The sequence below is a fragment of the Gallus gallus genome, chromosome Z, assembly GCF_016699485.2.
Source record: "Gallus gallus isolate bGalGal1 chromosome Z, bGalGal1.mat.broiler.GRCg7b, whole genome shotgun sequence".
NCBI lineage: Eukaryota > Metazoa > Chordata > Aves > Galliformes > Phasianidae > Gallus > Gallus gallus.
The window spans coordinates 35,696,125-35,716,809 of NC_052572.1; the positions used below are offsets into that span (position 1 = coordinate 35,696,125).

Sequence of the window (20,685 nt, forward strand, 5' to 3'; positions counted from 1 at the left end):
AACCATGAATTTTGAAAATTAAAGTACGGCAAATCAAATGTATAGGTTTGAAGCCTTCTGTGAATGAGCAACTGTATTATTGTCACCAGGCTTAAATGGATGAATGATCAAGTAAGCTAAGACCTCTGCTAAGAAATAAACCTATAGTTTCAAATAATCTCTTTTTACTCAGCTTACTATTATTCAAACACTTGTCTACCTCTTCTATCATCTTCCTCCAACAAAACAGATTAATGTTATTACAAGCACAGGATATAATTCTATAGTAAGAGAGCACTTTATATTAGAAATAGTTGAATTTTCCCTCATGTTATTAGTTATCTAAACTGTTCTTTTATGAAAAATAGACTCCTGAAATATTTATCAGCTAATAATTGAGTGCCTGACCACACATTCAGATTCCATAATAACTTCTTGATGATGATGACAGATATGACTTGACAGTTTTAGGGCTGCTATACATACTAAACAATCTGAGTTACCTCATGGACTAAAGAACAGTATTTTTTTGGACACAGGGTAAGACTGGTGACATTTCTGGACAAGTCAAAGAGAGGTTTCTGGGCTACGTCGTCTGTTGTTTGCTATGGAACTAACCACAGATCACATCAATAGTAGAGGGAAATTTGTCTAGAAATGTAGTGAGGTAAAGAATACAGAAACAAAGGGTAACAACATATGTTCATTGATAGCTGGGAAGTTCCTACATGTATTTATTGGGATGAGGCCTAGCTATGTAATTTGTATTCATAAAAAGAAAACTCAAGTGATGGTGATGTCCCTCAAACCAAAAGCTATTACCTGACTGTAGTCAATTTTTTGTTATATGTTTGACATGTGTTCACTCCCAGATCTTTCAAACAAATATGCATACTTTTAATCAGTGATATTCTTGTGTTAATGTAATGCTCGGTTCTGCAGTCAATCAGCACACTGAGCAGCAACATGCTCTGGGAATAATCCTACTAGAAATACGGTAAAATCACACCATCCAAACACTAAGGGCATAAGAAGATATGGAGAAACACAGCCATTATCTGGACCTTAAAATGCTTTAATAAGTGAAATGTTCTACTGTTCTGTATTTGACAGCAAACAGACAGTCAAAGCTAGGTTTCCTTCAGGAACAGTTTTGAATTAAAAGACTATTTCAAAATAAGAATGTTCAAGCTTTTCTTTAGATTTTTTTTTTCTGTGTGTATTGGAGGTGCAGAAGCCTTTTGGCAAATCTCACAATATCCAAGTATGATGCCTCCATTGCACCTGTGCCTTTCCTTACAGCAAGATTTATCCAATGTATGAGAGGATGCCAAGGTATCCTAGCAGATGGGCATGAGAACAAAAAAAAGAGGAGGATATATCTAATTGTGTATTCAGTGTTTTTTTTTTTTTTTTTTAAGCTCATAAGTGTCTAATAGAAAACCAAACAAATTAGCTGAACACAATATTCAGTAACTGGGAAAAACAGAAACTGACAAAGGTGTTACATCTTATGTGACCAACCTTTTTAATTATGATTTGGGAGATGATGGCTGTTACTGGCATTCACTTTGGTTACAGTAATTTTTAACCTCTCTGCAACTGTTCATTTATAATTTAATTGAAGTAGTGATTTAATGGGAGCAAGGCGCTCTTTTCAGAATTAGACCTTTTAACTGAATTAGACCATTAACTGAATGCTAGAATTAGGTTCACAAGTCCCTTTGTAGACCTATGTCCATTTTTCAGGCATCCTTTATGTCTTCAAAATCCTTTTCAACTGCTGAAAAGGCTGCAGACATTGAAAGTCCCTTAAAGTGGGACTTAATAGGTGATTGTTGAATGGTTTTCTCCTTCTGAAAGCATTTCTCAAGCTTCTAACAGAGTAATGATACTTGTCCTGATTTTTTTTGGTTAGGCATTACTTGTTTAAGTGGCAAGCCACTTTTCCCAGGCATGATGGTTTCAGCAGATTAAGGGTATTCAGTTGTCCCAGCTGCTTTCCCATCTGGAGCCTAAGATTTCTAAACTATGATTGCAGAGAGACATGGTGAGATTCACAGATCCTTCCTAGCCCAACTTTGCACTTATGACCTGATCTTCTAGGCGCAGTATTGACCTTTTTACCAGTTCTGATCTGTTTTTGTGCACTTCAGTTTGCTGTATCTGAAACCAGGGTAACAGCTATGTCTTCATTCACGGATGCCGTTAGTGTAATTGCACTGAGGACTGTACAGTGTTAAGAAGCTACAGTACTGAATACCATACAATACCAAAGATAACATCATAATGTCTACTCCAACCAGTTTATGTGATGCTTCAATACTACTGGGATGAGAACTTGCTCATTTTGGAGTCAACAAGGGGTGAAGCCTTGGCCATAAGGGAAAAATGCCTATCAAAGAGATTGTTTTGGGGGCTTTATACCGAATTAAGAAACGCAGTGTGGTCTTTTTGATCATATTACATATTATCTTGTCTCTGCACTGGTCAAAAAGTGCCACTGAAAGCATCACAGTGATAAGTTTTCTATAGAAAACTGTGATTCTTCTGTAGCAGCAAAGTGAAATAGTTCAACTTTACTTTCCTCTCTGGCCTCCAAAAGATTCTCTTAAGATTTGCCTTTCTGATAAATCTGCTGAAGACATAACCTTAGAGCTTGTTTATTTTATCGTAATCAATCACTTCCACTGCTGTGTGTCATTAATTCAGAGCTACTTCCGTGTGTCCATGTAAGGTTGTGGCTAGCAAGGAAGGACAAACGTCAAGAGTGGTTTCATGTTTTCATCTTGGAATGTGAAAAAGTCGGATAAAGGAGGGATTCTGTGTGGTGACACCAGCTCTGGATAACTCTGTGGTGGTCTTTGCAGTAAGAATGGCAAGGCATTTGCTGAATCCACACAGATCCCACAGGATGTCAGGGTGGACTGTTCCAAGGTGAGAATATAAACTGTTGCACGTTTTAGGTGGCAAGGTACTGTGATCCTGACTCAGCGCAGCCACAGAGACTGTAGCTGAAATTGCTTATTTAGATCCAGTCCACTGCAGCAAGAAAAAACACATCTTGTTCTCTCATTTTTCTGAGCTCCTCCTTGTCTCTGAGACCTATCTAGGCTGATCTTCAAGGCAAGACTATTCCTGTCTCCTTTTTCCCTTCCAGTGCTAGCTCCCTAATCCTTCTTCCAGGGTTACTGGGCTTTGCACCAATGGCATGCAGCTGCTCTTCCTTCAGGTAGCCCGGAGGGCATGCTGGTAGATCCAACTGCAGGTAGAAGCTGCTCAAGGGAATGTTGTAAACATTCCTGGGAGTTAAGTGTATCACAGATGCCTGGAGGAGAGGGAAGGCTGTGAGCAGTCTGTGTACAGATATGTAACTCAGACATTGTCCCAGTTCCTATTTCTCCTCCAGCCTAGCAGCATCCTCAGCTTCCTACAAAAGGAAGTGCAGAAAAAAAACCACACAACTTCTCAGGTATTCTGGTTCAATTTTACCCCATGTAAAGTTGAGTTAACTGGCTAGCTAACTAGGCTGATGATCTCATGACTATAATGTAGGTACTGTGTTTGGTCTAATACTAAAGGCTAAAGACAGGACATCGAAACAGAAACTGTAGACTGCACATTCTGTCTCTCCTTTTTTTTTTTTTTGCTTCACATCTTGTTAACTGTACACAAACATCTCTATGAGGAAACTATGAGGCTGTATTTTAAATATCTGGATGTTCAATAAGTTGGAAAAAGTAAGTTTCTTTTTTTAGATTCAAAACACTGTAAAGGTTACATGCCCAACCATAACTGCAGGCAAAATATCAGATCTGTGAGTCTGGTTCTTAAAGTGCATGTTATTTAAGACACTTTTTAAAGAATTATTTCTCTTTGAGTCTCACATGCTTGTCTTCAATTAGGACTCATAATCATGAACTCTCCTCTGGAATGAGCTGCTTTAAGTCATTCCATTTATAGTAAAGGGAAGTGCTCCCTTACTGTAATAAAATAGGGCCAAAACAAAGTGCAAAGACAACAGTTACATATTTGTTTCTCCGTACTATGAGCACTTGCCTTAATGTAGAGGAGGTTCCAGGTTACTCCTTATTTACAGAGGCTTCAAACATACCTCGTATTTCCTTGGTTACCAAAAGTAAAGCTATGGCTGAACAGAGATTTGACTATGCATTTACCATGTTCAGGTTAGTTCTCTCATTTCTGGTCTGTCAGAACACAAGAACCTCAAACCACAGATCAGTTTAGCTCACTGTCTTTCTCTGAAGCATATGTAATTTTTCTTCTTTACATTTTCCAGTTTCCAGCCATTTTCAGCTTAGATCTCTGCAGTCCTTACATCATTTCTCTTACAGAGATTTGTCTGGTCTGCGTGTTAATCAGTGAAGACTTTTAACTGACATAATCATCTTCTTTTAGATTCCATCATTTTCATTTTGTTCTATTATTTACTGCATGAAAAAAATCACCTGTTTTCATTTATTTTGAACAGTCTCCTGCTAGATTAATCTGTTGCTCTCCTATTTCTGGTTCCTGGACAGACAGCAATTGATTTCTGCTCACCCACTCCTTGCACTCAGAGCTGCGTAGATCTCTATCAATTCATTTCTGATTTGTCTCTTCCAGACAGAATACTGTTGGATTACTTGGACATTCCTTATAAGGAAGCTATTCCATGCTTTACCACACTTCCTCTCTAATACCTTTCCCTAAAATATGAGTATCGAGAGTGCTGTTTACAGGAATGCAGATGATTATATTCTGATTCCAGCAGAATTCATTCTTCTTTAACCTGGGTGATTACATTTGCTATTCCTGCTCTGGGATTTATTAAAAAACAAATTAAAATTATACTTTTTTACCTCTAGGAAACATATTCTGGGCATAGCTGCATTAGGGGTTGTACTGGAAGATTACAGGTAAGCAGAAGAGTGTTACAGCTATGTAATCAATTACAAAGACTACTTGCCCAATCACATAGAGATGCATTCAGGGTGAAGTAGAGTATTCAGAGTACAGAGCATTCAGTGGTTCTCAAGTTTTATGAATATCTGACAGAATATTACCCTGGAATATTTATTGGCAACAGTGCCATGCATCAAACAACAAAATCTGTCTTCAAAATTTAGCTCTGTTGCTTAGCTGCTATATGACAAAAGGATGTAAACGCTATAGGAGATTAACAGATCCATGAATTTTACGACTGTTGAAGACTGGCAACTTTCACTAAACTCGTATATTTCATTAGTCTTCTCTGTGTTTTACTGGTGTCGGTGAAACGTCTAGTTCCTTTGAAATTTATGGCAAGATATCTGTTTCTCTCAAAGGAACCAATTAACCTGGCAAGACTACCCTGAAACAAGGCTCCTTCACTATCTCAGGGAGTAGCAGGTCAGTATCTCAGTGGCTATCTATAGTTCCCATTGAGGAACACTCATTTACCCTTCCACTGTGTTCTGACCACTTGTGTCCTTAAAGTCTGCTTTGTAAACTGAAATGGAAGAACTTGCACTTGTCACACTATTCTATTTGCATACCATTACAGCTGGTTAAATGACTTGAAGTCTTCAAAACTTTGAGGAACGTTTCCTCTAGTGAAGAAGAAAAAAAAAGAGAAGAGAAAATTTCCCCACCTTGTATCCTTCTACTTTTTTGTTCATATTTATTAAAAACTACCTCAAATGTTTCCCTTTTAAAGAAAAAGAGGGGATGAGAGTGGCAATGGAGATATATTTCTAGATCAACATATGAGAGAACAAACAAAGTGCACCTTTCTGAAGTGACACGGATTCTTTCGTCATTGGAAGAATTGAATCTGTCGTCCTTCTCTCTAAAATATTCTTCTATGCACTGCTCTTCAAAATCGTGGACTTTTTTCAATTCATCCTCAGTTATGAAAAGTTCTGTGGAAACAATGGAAAAGAAGTGAATTTGGAAAAAACACAAATGTGAAAGTCAGGACACTCTTCTCACTGAAGAATCCTGGACTAAATTTTCAGAAGTGGGTTTCAAATTCTGGTGTTTTGGTATGAAAGCAGAGAGATGCAGCTAATTACCAAACTGGTGGCTTAGATTATATATGCTTCTGGAGACAGCAACACTTAAGCAGGCAAACACTTTGTGAACATGAGAGTGTTTTTTGTTGCATGAGATTTAAACACAACTGTTGGTACAGACCAGGAGACATAGTGGGAAACAAACTCCACCTGTAAGCTAATAAAAATTTAATTAAATCAGAAGACCTGCTAGGAAAGGAATATGATTGTACACAGGGTCTGCTTGATGTGGCAAAAGGTGAAATCTGCATGCAACAGTAAAGGCTATGGTAGACACACTGTGATGTGGATGGGAGGAGAGCAGTCTGGTTGTGCTGGCATCTCTGGTGCCATCACAGGGCTCCAGCTCCACTCTTGTAAAGAAGTGGGCTGTGGCATGGGCTAAAGCTGGGAAGAGGTGCACATCCCCTAGCTCCCTACTTCTGTCATCCACACTAGGGGAGGTGGATATCTTCTACTTTTAAGAATTAGATAAGGAAGAGAGGTGAAAATGTTATCAAAATAATCTGGCAGGCTTTCCATCATGTTTATAGGAGTTCTTATTAAAGTGTCTGGAGAAACCACTCCCCCAGTTGGAATCAATGTCAAGGAGAGAACATGTGTCTATAAAATAACTACTCCTCACTATCTCTCAATTTATCTAGGCAAAATGTGTGTTGAAGGAACATATGTGCTGTTTACTCAAAAAAAATAGGAATGCTATCTCCATATTTTTGACAATAAAACGAAAGATCCGGAAGTGTTAAGAACTATGAGAGGTATTCCAGCACTAACAGACCTCTAGCAATAGCAAAACAAAACTCATTACCTTGAAGCAAACCAAAAAGTCTAGGGACAACACCACCTCATTAATGCTGCGAGGGGAACTAAGAGTTAGGTAATGCAAGTAAAATGAACTGAATTAGGTAGGAACTTGCATTTAATAGTTCTCTGCTGAGAAGGTTATCAAAATGCTGGGGTTAGCCTTTGTTCACATCAAACACTGGATACTGAGCAGGGCATTGGAATGTCTGTAAATTGTTGAAAGCTTACTTAATCCGTAGTCTCTCTCATCCGGGTCGCTTTCGTGTTTCCGCCATCTACAGCAGAGGTGCTGGAATATCATCGTCATATGGCTGAAAATGATCAGAGGTGGTGGGAGAACTGGCCTTTCATGAAATGTCATGATTAGCTGATACCTTTGAAACTTCCACACTTGGTTGGATATAGATTTGACTTCAAAAAATGTGTTGCTAGAAGGCAAGGAGAGGAAAATAACATCAGATTCAAGCATTTTTGGGTATTTTGCCAAAAATGAAATGACAGCACCCTAATTATACACATTTCACTAGCAGTGGCAAATGTTTCCTTGTCATGCAGAAAAGGAAAGAACAAAAGAAAAGGGCTAAATAAGTTTGTTCTTCAGTAAAGCACAGTGGCAATCAATCATTTCAGAATTATGTTACTACTGTTCACTCTTGCTCAGTGCAACCAGTTAGTCTTATGGCAACAAAATGAGAGGAAAATATTTTTATTCTCATTTTCTATATTGGGAGTGAGTGATGCCATCACTGAACTTAACATATTTGGCTTTTCTGCTCTTGCTCTCATCAGGTGTCTGTCCTTGGAAATGAGACAATGAGAAAAACTTGGCACTTTCCTCACTCCCTGGAGACAAGCTACTACTTTATACCTTCTCACTCTCATATCCTCTGAAAAATGGCTCTCATTAGAGTCAGAAGCTCAGCTGCTTTCTAACACCATAAATAATGCCCCTGCCCTCCCCACATCCATTCTTTGCAATGTGTCACTCACTTGAAAACAGCAATCAGGAGGTTCACCAAAAGGATGTTTGCAACCAAGAGGTAACAGGCCATGATGGCAGGAACAATCCATGCTCCTGTCTTGCAAGGAGGCAGCTGGATTATCTTGCCATCTTCTCTAGTTTCATTTTGACCACAAGGAGCTGGGAACGAAAACGCAAAAGAGCAAAACAGGAATGAATCTTATTTTTTCACTGCTTTATACAGAAATATTTAAATATTTATGAAGGTCTGCCTGCCAAAGCAATATCTTCCAAACAGTGGTATTGATGCTCCCCCCAAGAAATTTGCACTTGCTATAGGTGGTGGTGATCACATGCTTGTCAAATTTATCACAGATTTTACAAGCTGCAGTTTTTGATGCTGTGTGTTATCTGCCATGAATATCAAGATATTCCACTCTGAAATTTCAGGACATTTGTCTTTGTGAGTAAGCTGCCTGTTCCATATAGCTAAAATATCTTAGGACTCTGTAGTAATTTGTGGCTGTGCCAATGAAATGATCAAAATGCTTAATCCTGCAAAAAGCTAGCATGTTTGCTTTTTTTTTTCTTTTTAATGGTGAAAATTTAGTCTTTTTGTTATTTTTTTTAATTTTTCTTTCAATAGAGATCTGAAAAATAGCATAAAGAAAAACAAATACATGACAATAAAGAATACATATACTCCTGTGAGCTGCACTGCCCAGAGCCTCTCTGGGAAGTATTCATAATGGCTGTTTGCAAATATGGACTTTTGACTGCATTCCTATTATAGACTTTTGACCACACTCCTAGAAATCTTGGGGGAAATTTTAAAGTCTTTGCTGTGCCAGGTAATGGGACGTATAGACAGCTGAGTTGCCACCTGTTTCTTCTCTGGATGTTTCGGAACCTAAAAGATCTCCTTCTTAGTGTTTTAGAACTGAAGCAAAGAGGATGAAAATATTATGAAGTGCTTTTCTTTTCTTTTTTTGCTTGTTTGCCTTTGTGATCTGGTGGAAGATTTGTATAGCCGCATTTGGAAGCGTGGGTTCAGCTTATCATCTCCTAGCTTCATGCTACCCTAATGGTCCATAGTACTTTTTTAATTAGCTCTTCAAGAAAAAAAATCAAAGAAGCAGCTTACATATACAACCATCTTAGTTGAATTTGCTCAGTGTTGTGGCTATCTTCCCCTTGTCCATTTCCCCCTGCCTTAATGGACAACAAACCTTGCAAATGCTGTACGTTTTGTGAAACCTCATCCCATGTCAAAACACCTACGGTATCCAATATCAAATATTTTAATCAAAATAGTCCTTCTGACCTTGATTTAAGGAGCAAGGGATTCTGCTGTGGGTGACTGTGATGACAGTCATATGATATTATTTGAGAGATGGGTGCTTGTTTTTGGGCAATATGTACAGATGTGTTATTAGCAATACAGCAAGATGGGCCGAAGGGTACATATTCCATTAGATATCAGCTATCTCCTGAAGTATTCTACTCACATAAGAAGAAATGGCAAAGCCAAGTACTTTTGCAAGCAGTTCTGCTTTGGACCCACAGTATCTGTACTGCTTCTTCCTTACAGAAATACGTTTTATTACTGGAGCAGTGTGAATGTAAGTATTTCATTATTTCTTGGAAAAATATCACATTGGAGGTCTTTTAATTTTGTACTGATTTTGTGCTTCCTGCTCTGCTCCAAGCAGTGGCTTCTAGACAGGGAACTTCTAGAGAGAGTTCTGCGGGGGGCTATGAGGATGATGAGGTGCCTGAAGTATCTTATGATGAAAGTTTGAGTAATATGCATCTGTTGTTCTGGAGAAAAGAAGGCTGAAAGGGGATCTTATCAATGCTTATGCATATCTAAACAGTGCATGTCACATGGATTGAGCCAGGCTCTTTTCATTGCTGCTCAGCAACAGGACATGACATGCACAGGAAGTTCCATACAAATATGGGGAAGAATTTCCTTACTATCAGGATGACAGAGCACTGGAACAAGCTGCCCAGAGAGGCTGTGGGGTCTCCTCTGGAGATATTCAAAACCCACCTGGATGCTTTCCTGTGCCACCAGCTTTAGAGAACCTGCTTTAGCAGGGGTTTGGACACGATGATCTCTAGAAGTCCCTTCCAACCCCTGTGATTCTGTTGATTCATTTTGTATGTCATTCACATACAAAATACTGATGGATTTCCTGGGCTAGAAATCTTCATCCAGGCTTCATCCAACAGAAATTGGGATAATCAACACGGTATTGGTACTCAAAGTGAGGCATTTCTGTTTATGTGGAAATGTTAACTCACACGTTGATTCAGAGCTACAAAGGCCAACATGATACAGTAATACAGCACCAAAACCTGTCATGATTTCATCAGGAATGCAGCAATCGCTTTAGAAGTTGATGAAACCTGTTGCTTTTCCGTATGCTAAATCAGAGAACAAATAATGTCTTTTGTAGTAATGAGAAAATTCTGAAAAGCATATTCTAAATTTTAGATCAAAGATATATTAAAAAAAACTCAGCCTACAGTCTAGATATATTTTATTATTACAAATTTCAATTAAAAAAAAGATTTTCATCTATAAGCCTCTCTCTGAAAAGCTATTAAGACAGAAATGATTTATCCAGATTTGTTGGCCTACCCTGGGGTATTCAGAATGCCACTAATGCATCCCTGTTAGTTTATACCACACTGTGATGGCCACAATAGAGTTTCTACACATATAAGCCTCCATCATCTTTCCTGTACATTGATCAGTGTTTGGCTTGTTCTGGGAGTTTGTAAAATTTTTCTGTCTTGTCAGTTCTGTTGGAGAAACAGTTATAATAGCAAATACTAATCTCCTGCCTTGCTTCATGTAGATCTGAGCCAACACTCAATCTTCAAATCTTAGCTGCATAAGAAAATCTGTGATGTGCGTCCAAAATGCTGAAGCCTGTGTTCTAATGCATATGACTGAAATGAACATCTTATTTCATCTTTAAATTATAACATTAATTTTAAAGGACAGTTTTCCCACCATAAAAGAAAGTGTTAAAAACAAATATTCCCAGAAAACAAGAAACATACGTTTGTCTCTTTGTTAGGGGAACCTGGCAGGTGGTGAAGAATAGCAATGATATTCTTTTTTTGATAATGAAGATGCTTGTTTACATTTAAGAAATTAGAATTCTGCTTGATGAGTTTAATTGTATTTTGAGAAATGCAGGATTTTTTAGAGTATGTGCAATAACACACTGTGGTGACAAACTTTTTCAAAGAACAGTTTTAACATGTACGGAAATACATTCCTATCTTTTTACATTGCAGCCTTGCTCTAGCAAAAATACGTAGAGTACTTAACTCTGGTAAAATGCTTCATTAAAGGAAACTCTGCTAGTATAACTACATGCGTGCTCCAGGTAACTGAAAACCCCAGGCAGACCGATACCTACAGATCACTGGATGTAGGTAGGCCATTATGCTCTGGCGTCAGGCTTTTAAAAATGGTAACTGGTTGGAATTTTAATTTCAATTCCATGTATTAGATTCACACAGCATTCAAATACTGCACCCTGACATCTGTGGTTTTACATAATTTTTGTATCTTTTGTTTCCCATTTCATAGTCTGCCCCTATGCTTATTTTTCCTTCCTGGCTCCTCTTTACAGTTTCCTGTGTGGGCCCTTCCTGCTACATACCTAGCCCTTCCTCTTTCCTGGCCAGGAAATTGGTGCAAAGCAAAAAGCAGCAGCCCATATATCTGTGTACTTCAGACTACAGAAATAGCAAAGCTTGGGAAGGATTTGTTTCCCTGGTGTAATCACTCTCACCACATGGGCACCGATCACTTTTACTGTGCGTTGGGTGGAGGGCTTGAGCAACAACGCTTGCAGATTTTTGTGGCATGACTCTTTCCCCAGCTGCAGCCTTCCGAAGTGGTAGTGGTAAATAATGGAGAGAGGAAAGTGCGTAACTGTGCACTTCTTTTACCAAATATCTTTTTACCTTTGATGGAAATTTTCATGTAAAAATGGATGCCACTTTCACAATAGAATTTCATTTGAAATCATGGAAAATTCTGAATGGGTTAATATGATCACAATTCTTAAGAATATGGAAACCAATAAGTGCAAATAAGAAATTAGCACCCGCCAATTTTTTTAATTAGTTTTATTTTATTTTATTTTATTTTATTTTTTTAGAGTCTGGGCATTTTAAATGTGCTTTCATCATCCTTCTTATAAGTAGATAGATCCTTCCAATTTTGATATGCATGAACCCAAAGGATGTGAAAGAATTTTATAATTTTTTATTCAAATGTCTAAGCTAGCTTACTAGCTTGCCAAGTCAGTAAATGCTGAAAAAAGGCTACATGAGCTGCCCAGGGCTGTCCAGTTCTTCACTGGTAGACAAAATACTGAACCCTGGGAACTCTGAATTTCATATCATTACTCTCTTCGTCGGCACCCAGGGAACTGTAAAGTGTCTCATTATTTCAAGAAAGTCACTTTAACCATGGCACTGTGACCTTATAAATTGCTTCTTGCTTTCAGCCACACTGAAATGACACCAAAACATCTCTCCTATCTCATGGTATTTTGATTATAATGTATAGTAAATCTCTTTACTCTTCTTGTTCTCTCTAGTGCTTTCTCCCTCCTCCTCCCTGCATCAAAACATCCAAACAAATGGAACCTCAGAGGAGTGCTAGGAAAGGGAAGACTGCTGCAGCTCAGGCCAGAGAGACTCTCAAAACGGTGTGTAGGTGGTACAAAATATTATCCTCTGCCTTTGTCTAACAAGGCTAAAAATATTGCCTGTGCTACAGACTTGCAACACAGATGAAGAAAAAAAAAAAAAAAGGCATGATTTATTCTGTTTGTGCAAAGCTGCTCTGATACTTCTAATTCCAGAATGATCTATGCAAATGACAACCCTTATACAAAGCTCCTGTGGAGAGAAACAAAGGATGAAACCTTTAAGATTGTATAGAATTTAGTATAAAATTCTAATCTATGGTTAGAAACCTTTGAGAACTGAAATAAATTCTAGGAGGCTATGAAATGTAAGGAATTTAAATAAAGGCCTTTTGTATTAATTATATTTTCCTCTTAAGTTCAAGAACAATTGAAGCCTATGCATAATAACGTGTCTTTCATATTCTACTGAAACAATGGCATTCTGGTTACTTGGCATTGCTCCAACGTAAGCAAGCAAGCAAGAAAGGGAAGCCCCATCTTCTCTTCAAAAATATGGGATTTTTCAATGAGGCACATGGGACAAACACAAGTCAGACTGATCCTCAGAGTCCAGATGGCACTTGAAATGCTGTCAGCTGGAAAGAAAATCCAGATGCAAATCTGACATGTGAGACAACAGGCACATCTGAAGAAGAACCCAAACCCCCCAAGAGAGAAAAATCAAACCCAAATCCATTCTGGCTAACAGCATGCTTAGTTGCTACACCTTCTGAATATAGGAAAGTGTGTAGTCTACTGCTGATTTTCTCCAGGTGACCCCCATTTCTCATGTTGCCATTTCTGTCATCTACCTACATTTTCTACCAAGTAAACTCACTCCCTGGAATAATCTTTTTCTCTTCAGTATTTCTATGTAATTGTATTATTCTGCATGGGCAGATAGCTTGACAAGGTGAAAACAGAGTCCTTTGCGTGTGACAACAATTTCCAGAAGTTTTTGGTTACTACTGACAGCAAAATGACTAAGTAAGTGAGGCAAACCAGGGGTGAGATTTTACAGCATTTGTGGGTTTTCTCCTGCACAGGTGTTCACAAAATCATCTGGATCCCATGGGGCAGCACAGTGGTGCGCCTCACTAAGAAAGACATCCTAAAAGTGAGACAATCTCACAGTTCCAGAAGCCATCACCAGCTCCTGATTCAGACCCCTCTCCCACCCTGAGCTAATGTGCCTGTGATGAACTTCCAGTCTGAGAGGAAACTACTTTGACAATGGTTCTACTTTTTGTTGTTGTTGTTGAATTCGCCTAAAATGATAAGTTGAGTTCTAAATTTATTATAATTTTTTAATATGACTGGTTGATAGTCAGGAATTTGTAGGAATATTGTGCTTGTGTACACCACTGTTAATAAACCATACCACTGAATAGCGCACTCATACTCCCAGAAGTGAGGACGTAATTCTGTCCTCACTTTTGAGTTGAAGGTGGGATCTCATGCCAACAAGACACAAATGCACACTCCAATTAACATATGCATTTTAAATATGAAATGAATACAGACAGAATGGGTAAAACGTGTAAGAAATGCATTATTTTAGAGAGAAATTTAGTTAATGTTTTAACAGTGCAGTGCGTTCAGATAAAAATCAGACCAGACACACTGAATGGACCGGCTTCCAGCTGATGAAATGTACTGAGACACTGCATCTGATCAGCCTTAATGGCATGCTTCACAAAACAACAGAACGTGAAAGAAAAGAAAACAAAGTCAGAAATTTTACAGAAACATGCTTTTTTTTTTTTTTTGTACATTTCTCAGAAAGACTTGGATAATCTCCAGGATCATGGTTTAAAAGTATATGCACTTCCAAGATTAGCATTTTAGCTGAATCCCAGACTTGCAAATAATGTTTCAATATTAAGCACAAAAATATAGAGAATATCACAAATGAAAAACTCTTTAGGTTTGCTATAGCAGCAAGAATGATTGTGATCTTCTTCAAGCTAAACTACATTCAAATGTAGTTTAGATGCAGCAGAACAATTTTTATCTTACTTGAGAAAGTACAAACTCTGTAGTACTCTCACGTGAACACAGTGGCTGATTTAGCTTAGAACAACTTGGAAAACTGATAACAACAAATTTCCAAACAGTGAAAAAAATGTAACCATCCTAATAAAACTTTCTGTGTGCCAATCAGGTAATTTTGATTGTGTAGCTAACATCACTGGCATTTGCTTGTGCTCTCAGTCTATTCCAGTGGTATAATTTCTTGAGACAATCAAGCCTCAGATAGACATGACATATTGCACATAATTTTGCTGAAAGAGTGGCAGATTCTAATTCCCTGCGTCATCTGTCTCTCAGGAAGGAGGAACTAGGTGCTGCTTTTCATTCTGGCATCACCGCTTTCACTGCAACTCCTAGTTTCCTTGACAAAGACATAAGAACAGCACATCTACACTTACAGCTGGGGTTGAAGCCATTGGGAATTTTGCTTTCCCTAAGTCTCAGATGTAATTATCTCACATGTTTTTTCAAGGTTTGAATGTTGTGCTTCTGAATAACAAACAAGACCACCCCTAAATCCTCATGCAAGGGTATGGAGCCTGCCACCCTCTTTTTATACTTAAAAACCACACTTCATTCAAAGACACTTTAGTTTCTTAGGTTTTGGGGTTCTAAACTATAATCAGCACTTCATTAAAAAAGTACCAAGAACTGCTTATTCAGCCAATTGCCATGTCTGTTGCACTATGGTAGTTACTTCGTACAACATCAATAAATGGCTGCTTGTAGAGGGACAGGCAGAATTCTGCTTGTGCATGGGAGTCACAGCTTTAAAGGATAAACCAATATTACTGTCTTATGCCTTTGGCACAGGCTGAAGTTTTAAGCCCCAAACTATTATGTCTTTGGAATGAAATGAATTTTTACAAAGAAAAGAAAAGGAAAAGGGATAAAAATGAGGGGATTAGGTGAGAAACTAAACCCAGGGAGAAGCCCTGTCATTTTAGGTATTTTTATGCTTCTGAGCATGTCATGCTGCCTCTGACAACAAAGTGTTAAAGTGATCATAAAAAAGAGGCATCATCTGCATCCACAGTAGTGATTCTGTGCTATCCATGAAAAATACATTAACATGGAACTGCTGAAATATCAGACATGTGATATGTACACCTCTGTCCACCTCGAACTGAGTAATCTGGGGTAACTCATGGTGGTACAGATATGGTTATTACATTAACCAGTTTGGAAAAAATCAACACCTTTTGCCATTCATACTTTGTCAATAGTGAACAGAGATAAATTAAGAAAACACTGCACTTTTCTAAGACGGTGCATTGGAGAAAAATACCTTAAATAGAGTTTTAATGGCTGCCATTTGCTGCTGGAAGAGATACTTCTAAATGCTGCCGAGATTTACACACATTTAGGTAGAAATGATGAACATCAGTTACATGTTGGTGTTTGCTAGTGACAGGCTGTGACACTTTGTTCCATTTGTCATCTACTGCCTCATTTCTCATGACCACCCTTCTCCTTTGGCATAATACACTGGGCAGCACCAGGAGGTTTATTTTAGATAGAAAACTGGCATTTTACTGATCACTAGCCAAATGAATCCTGAGGAGATAGCACATGAAGTATTGGCTTTTGTTCTGTTTGCATTGATGTGAGCATGCTTTTGCCTTCCAGTAAATAAGTAGAACAAAATAAAGTATCTATTCTCCCCAAAGAGTTGTATTACTCAGTTTAGCATTAGGGCGGTGGCAGTGAGTAGGTAACAGGGAAAAGAAAACACAGCGGATTAGTTCTTGTGAGGTGCAGGAACTGAAGATCTAATCTTGTACATTAGATTTGATGCTCAGTATGAAGTTAGGTTAAAAGCATTTAGGTCTAAAATCAAACAAATGGATGAAAAGAAATGAAGAGACATTTTATGTCTCAAATATACCAAAGAACTCATCACAGATATCTGGGAGGGTATCCCCACTAACCAACAGGTAAAAAGGAAACATTTAAAATGTTACTTATTTGGAATATCATTTAGCATTACAGAATTTTTTGGTTAAATAATTGCAAAGTGATGCCAGGAGTAGATTCTATAATTGACACTCCAGTATTAGCTGTAAAAATATTTTGTGACAGCTCTCTGTGATGAAGGGTCCTCTATCCTGAGCCATTTATTGAGCACATACACATAATCTAGTAGGACATCATCTGATCAAAGTTGGATACCTGACTTTGGTGTATGAGAATCATAAACTTGCTTACGGTCTATCTGGTCTGCAAACACTTCCCCATAGATCATCCAGTAAGGCATGTAAAAAATGTTTTTTGCCAGCTTCCATGAGGGCTCCTCATTTGGGAAGAGAATAGCTTGTCTTGCGACACCGAAGCTCATCAGAACCACCAACATGATGATGACAAAATACATCATATCTATCATCTGAATGTTACGAGAGGAAAAGAGAGAAAGAGAGAGAAGGGACAAGAGTTAAATGTATTTGACCATATTTCCATTATTCTGTGCTAAAAAAAAAAAAAAAAAAAAAAAAGTTTAAATCTCAAAAATAGAATTTTCAGAAACAATTTCTCCTCAGTTTTACACATAGCATTTCATTTTCAAAGAAGGAAAATGGTATTCTTGTGTCATTGGTTTTGCCCACTGTTGCTCTTACGAGCAATTTAAATGTTATGAATAGATCTGAAAACACAAACTACCATCTGGTCACACCAGTTGCCTGAACAATAATACAGGTTCACTGGCATCAATAGCCTGGTCAGAGTAAGGGTTGCAAGATGATGTATTGTTTATAAGCGCCTACTGACAACTGTACTAAAACAAAAGGGCTGAAATGGATTATTTTATTTTCTGGTACTCATTGTCTTGGTGCAAAGGAAGGAAGCTGCATCTAACATAAGGAGTAACGGGTGGCAGAACAGCCTGTTATCACAACATAAGGGACACCACAGTGGTAACCAGTGAGAAAGGAAAGCTGTGATACAGGCTGGATGAGAAACCAGCCCGGTGCTGGGGTTTGACAAATGCCATATTACCAAAAAAAAAAAAAAAAAAAAAAATACAGCTAACACAGACACTCAGACCTATTCTTCTGCATTGCTGAATACCTCATTAGCATATGCACAACTTTAATTAGTGCCAGCAAAAAGTGTCTACCCATTCAAAATGTTCCTGGAAAAAGTGGGACATCAGTCCTAGGAGGTTCTGAGTGGAAGCTGAAGATTAGAAGAGCAGCTGTGCCAGCAGTATTAGTAAGGCCCTCCAGAGAGTGGAGCAAAGTGAAGAGCCCTGGGCATCTAACAGGTACAGCACAGATAGGACCTACTGATTGTGAAAAAAATGTGAGTCCTGTGAGGCCTCTGCTAAGGTCCCTCAAGAAGTTGTAGTTTTACATTTGGTTACAGGCCTTTATTTATAAGACGTGTTATGACAGAGCTTTTTTTCACAGTTGTGGAAGTAACTTTTGTCTCCAGCCAAAGTTCAACCCAAATTACTCTAAACCTACTGAGTGCTAAACCCTTCAGCCCATATTCTCTGGCACAGCTGCATTCTGAGTGCCTTGCAGGGAAGGCAGGTGTGCAACCCACGTGTATCTTGTACGGTGGCGGCCTGACAGCCCCATACTGGGCCTGCTGCAGCTTGAGAGCAGGCTGGCTCATTTCAAGAGCTGGTGGATGAGGTGGGGGACTCTTCCAGCAGATGGATCTGCCACTGCTGTGGGGGTTCTTTAGCTCTAAGTACAGGGAGGGAGATAGGAGATTGAAGTAATGCTGGGAAATGGCCTTGTAGAGAAAAGAGAGGGATACAGACAAGTAAACAGGAAGGGATATTCTCATACTAATAGGCAGGAGAGAAAGACACCTGCAGGATAGGGCCCTGCTGGGAGAGCTTTAAGGAGCCAGAAAGAAGGAACTGGGAAAGGTGAAAAGAAGCAGGGAAGAATGAAAATATTGAGGTACTTAAAAAAATTAAGGAAAGAAAGACAGAGAGAGAGAAAAAAAAACACAACTAGGGAGATGGGGGAGAAAAACAAATGCCTTAAAGAAATATGAATCATGAACATTCCTATGTTATTCAGGGCATTAATCTTTCAGGAAAACCTGATTGAAGAGGAATTCCAGATGATTACATCTCAGACAGCAACCTGAAATGGGAAGCTGCTTAATTACACTTGGTTCTTAATGTCTTCAGCAAAGAAATATGGAGATTAAACCTGTATCCTCCCTTCTCTGATGTTTTCAGGTTGAAATATATGATGTAATACGATTTAATAAACATAACAATTATTTGTTGGAAATTTGAGAAAATTTCTTACGTGCTTCCAGAGTTTTTGAGAAGGAATCATACAGGTTTGAACTCACATTGCAAGACATTAATTTTTCAGTGCTACTTTCTTTTCAAGCACTTTTTTTTATCTTCCCCCCCCCTTCACTGTGTTATCTCCCAAAAACTTTGCTATCTCAGAATCTGGTGAATTAGATGTGTGAGCTTCCAATGACTGTAATGGGCAGTGTGTAAAGACCTTTGGCCTGTAGGGTCAAATTACAATTGCTGTTTTGACAAGGCAATGTTCTTCTCAGTCATTCTTAAGAAAATTTTAGTCACCTATTTTAAAAAGTGATAAAATAAGGATTGTTTGGTGTAGTTTTATTAACAAGTTGTCTCTAACTCTCCTTTTTAAAATTTTTTTAATTTTATTTTTTATTTTTTTTCCCAAAGAAACAAACAAACAAAAAAGTAGACATTCCCACACAGGAAGGGAACTGATATACTTCTGACTCTCTTGGCATATCACAGTGGTCGCATTTCATTCCCAAATAGAGGTGAAGTAAATATACCGTTGTGCAGAGATTAGAAGAGCACAGAATAATAAGCACATTCTGCAACTGAAATTAGTTGACAGTAATAAACTTGTCCATACAGCTTTCTCCTGCTCTCTCCATCTTTACTTTCAAACCTCTCAGGCCCATTCCTGCCCTTTGCATATTTGTTCATAAGGCCCAGAGGCAAAACCTATTACAGCTGTTGTATTGGGTGCAATGGAAAGGCAGGTGAAGGGAAAGTTGCTGAGCACTGGAAAGATGGAAAGAGTCATCTGTTCTCTCCTGAGTCTAAAATTTGTTCAAACAGAAGCCCAGCATACAAGCTCAGTCTGTGGTTCACATTAAGTCTAGTTTGCTGAGGAGTTCAATAGCTGTGATAGGCTTATTCTGTAGAAATATGTAGAAATGTCCCCACATTACTGAAAAGTACTTGCAAGATGATGAAAAAGAAAGAACCCAAGGAAGTAGATGGGCATGTGATTTAAAAATAGGCAGTGCAGCCTGGAGTGAGCAGGTGCAACTCCCAGGGAAGTCTGTGCATGTTATAAATGGGTTGGCCATTGCACAGGGGAATAAGCTGGCCAGAAAACAGATGTGAGGGGCAAATTTATGTAACTCAAACCAGCTGGGCATTGCATGTGTGGGCAAAGTAGATGTGTCAGAGTTGCTGAGTGCATGGAAAATTGGATGAGGTATGGAAATCAAATAACAGGAAGGCATAAAATAAAACAACTTCCCTCCTTTACAAATGTCCACACCTTCACAGTACTCTGGTAGCTGAATTCAAAACCCTCTGAGCGGGTATTCGAACCTACAGGGGCTAATGATTTTCCTACATTTGTTTTCCTGTGAAAGTGGAGCAAAGCTTAATTCATTGTACACATGTGAGAATGACAAAGGGATGGAAATTATTTTATTTTGCTGTTTTTAACCATTTCCTTTCTGTGTTGGCCACTAGAGAAAAAAAGCCACTGTTTATACTACTGGGAAAGCTGGGCTCCTATCAGCCCTCCACAATTCTGACTGTTGGAAGGTTGTTATCTGTGGCCAATCTGTTTAATATTGAACTGGCTTTTGAATGGCCTTTGCTACCACCACAGCTCTGAAACTTTTGGTCATGGCACTTGTGAAAATTACTGCACAACAGAAAGATAGATGTTTTTTCAGGGGTTTTGTACAAGGTGTGCTGTGTAATCTCTAATGACCACCATATTCTGTGATGAAGGAACATGGTGCAACTGGGGCAGGAAAGAAACAAACAATAATGCAGTGGTTCCCCTGCGTCTTTGGTCTTTTCACTTGTTCTGCTGTCCTTTTCCAGTAATATACAGCAAGAACT

The 20,685-nt window shown here is 38.5% G+C and overlaps 1 protein-coding gene across 9 annotated transcripts in view; it reads right to left on the minus strand.

The window, feature by feature from the left end:
- Positions 1–20,685, minus strand: part of TRPM3 (transient receptor potential cation channel subfamily M member 3) — a 426,369-nt gene that overhangs the window by 5,804 nt on the left and 399,880 nt on the right. For 6 of the 9 annotated variants that reach the window (XM_040656002.2, XM_040656006.2, XM_040656000.2 and 3 more), the window contains 4 exons: positions 16,737–16,947; positions 7,830–7,980; positions 7,068–7,267; positions 5,750–5,882 (listed from right to left, as the gene is read on the minus strand). In XM_040656002.2, the coding sequence (XP_040511936.1) occupies positions 5,750–5,882; positions 7,068–7,267; positions 7,830–7,980; positions 16,737–16,947 (695 nt within the window). The remainder of the gene's footprint in view (positions 1–5,749; positions 5,883–7,067; positions 7,268–7,829; positions 7,981–16,736; positions 16,948–20,685) is intronic. The other 3 variants (XM_040656007.2, XM_040656004.2, XM_040656001.2) reach the window with 1 other exon arrangement.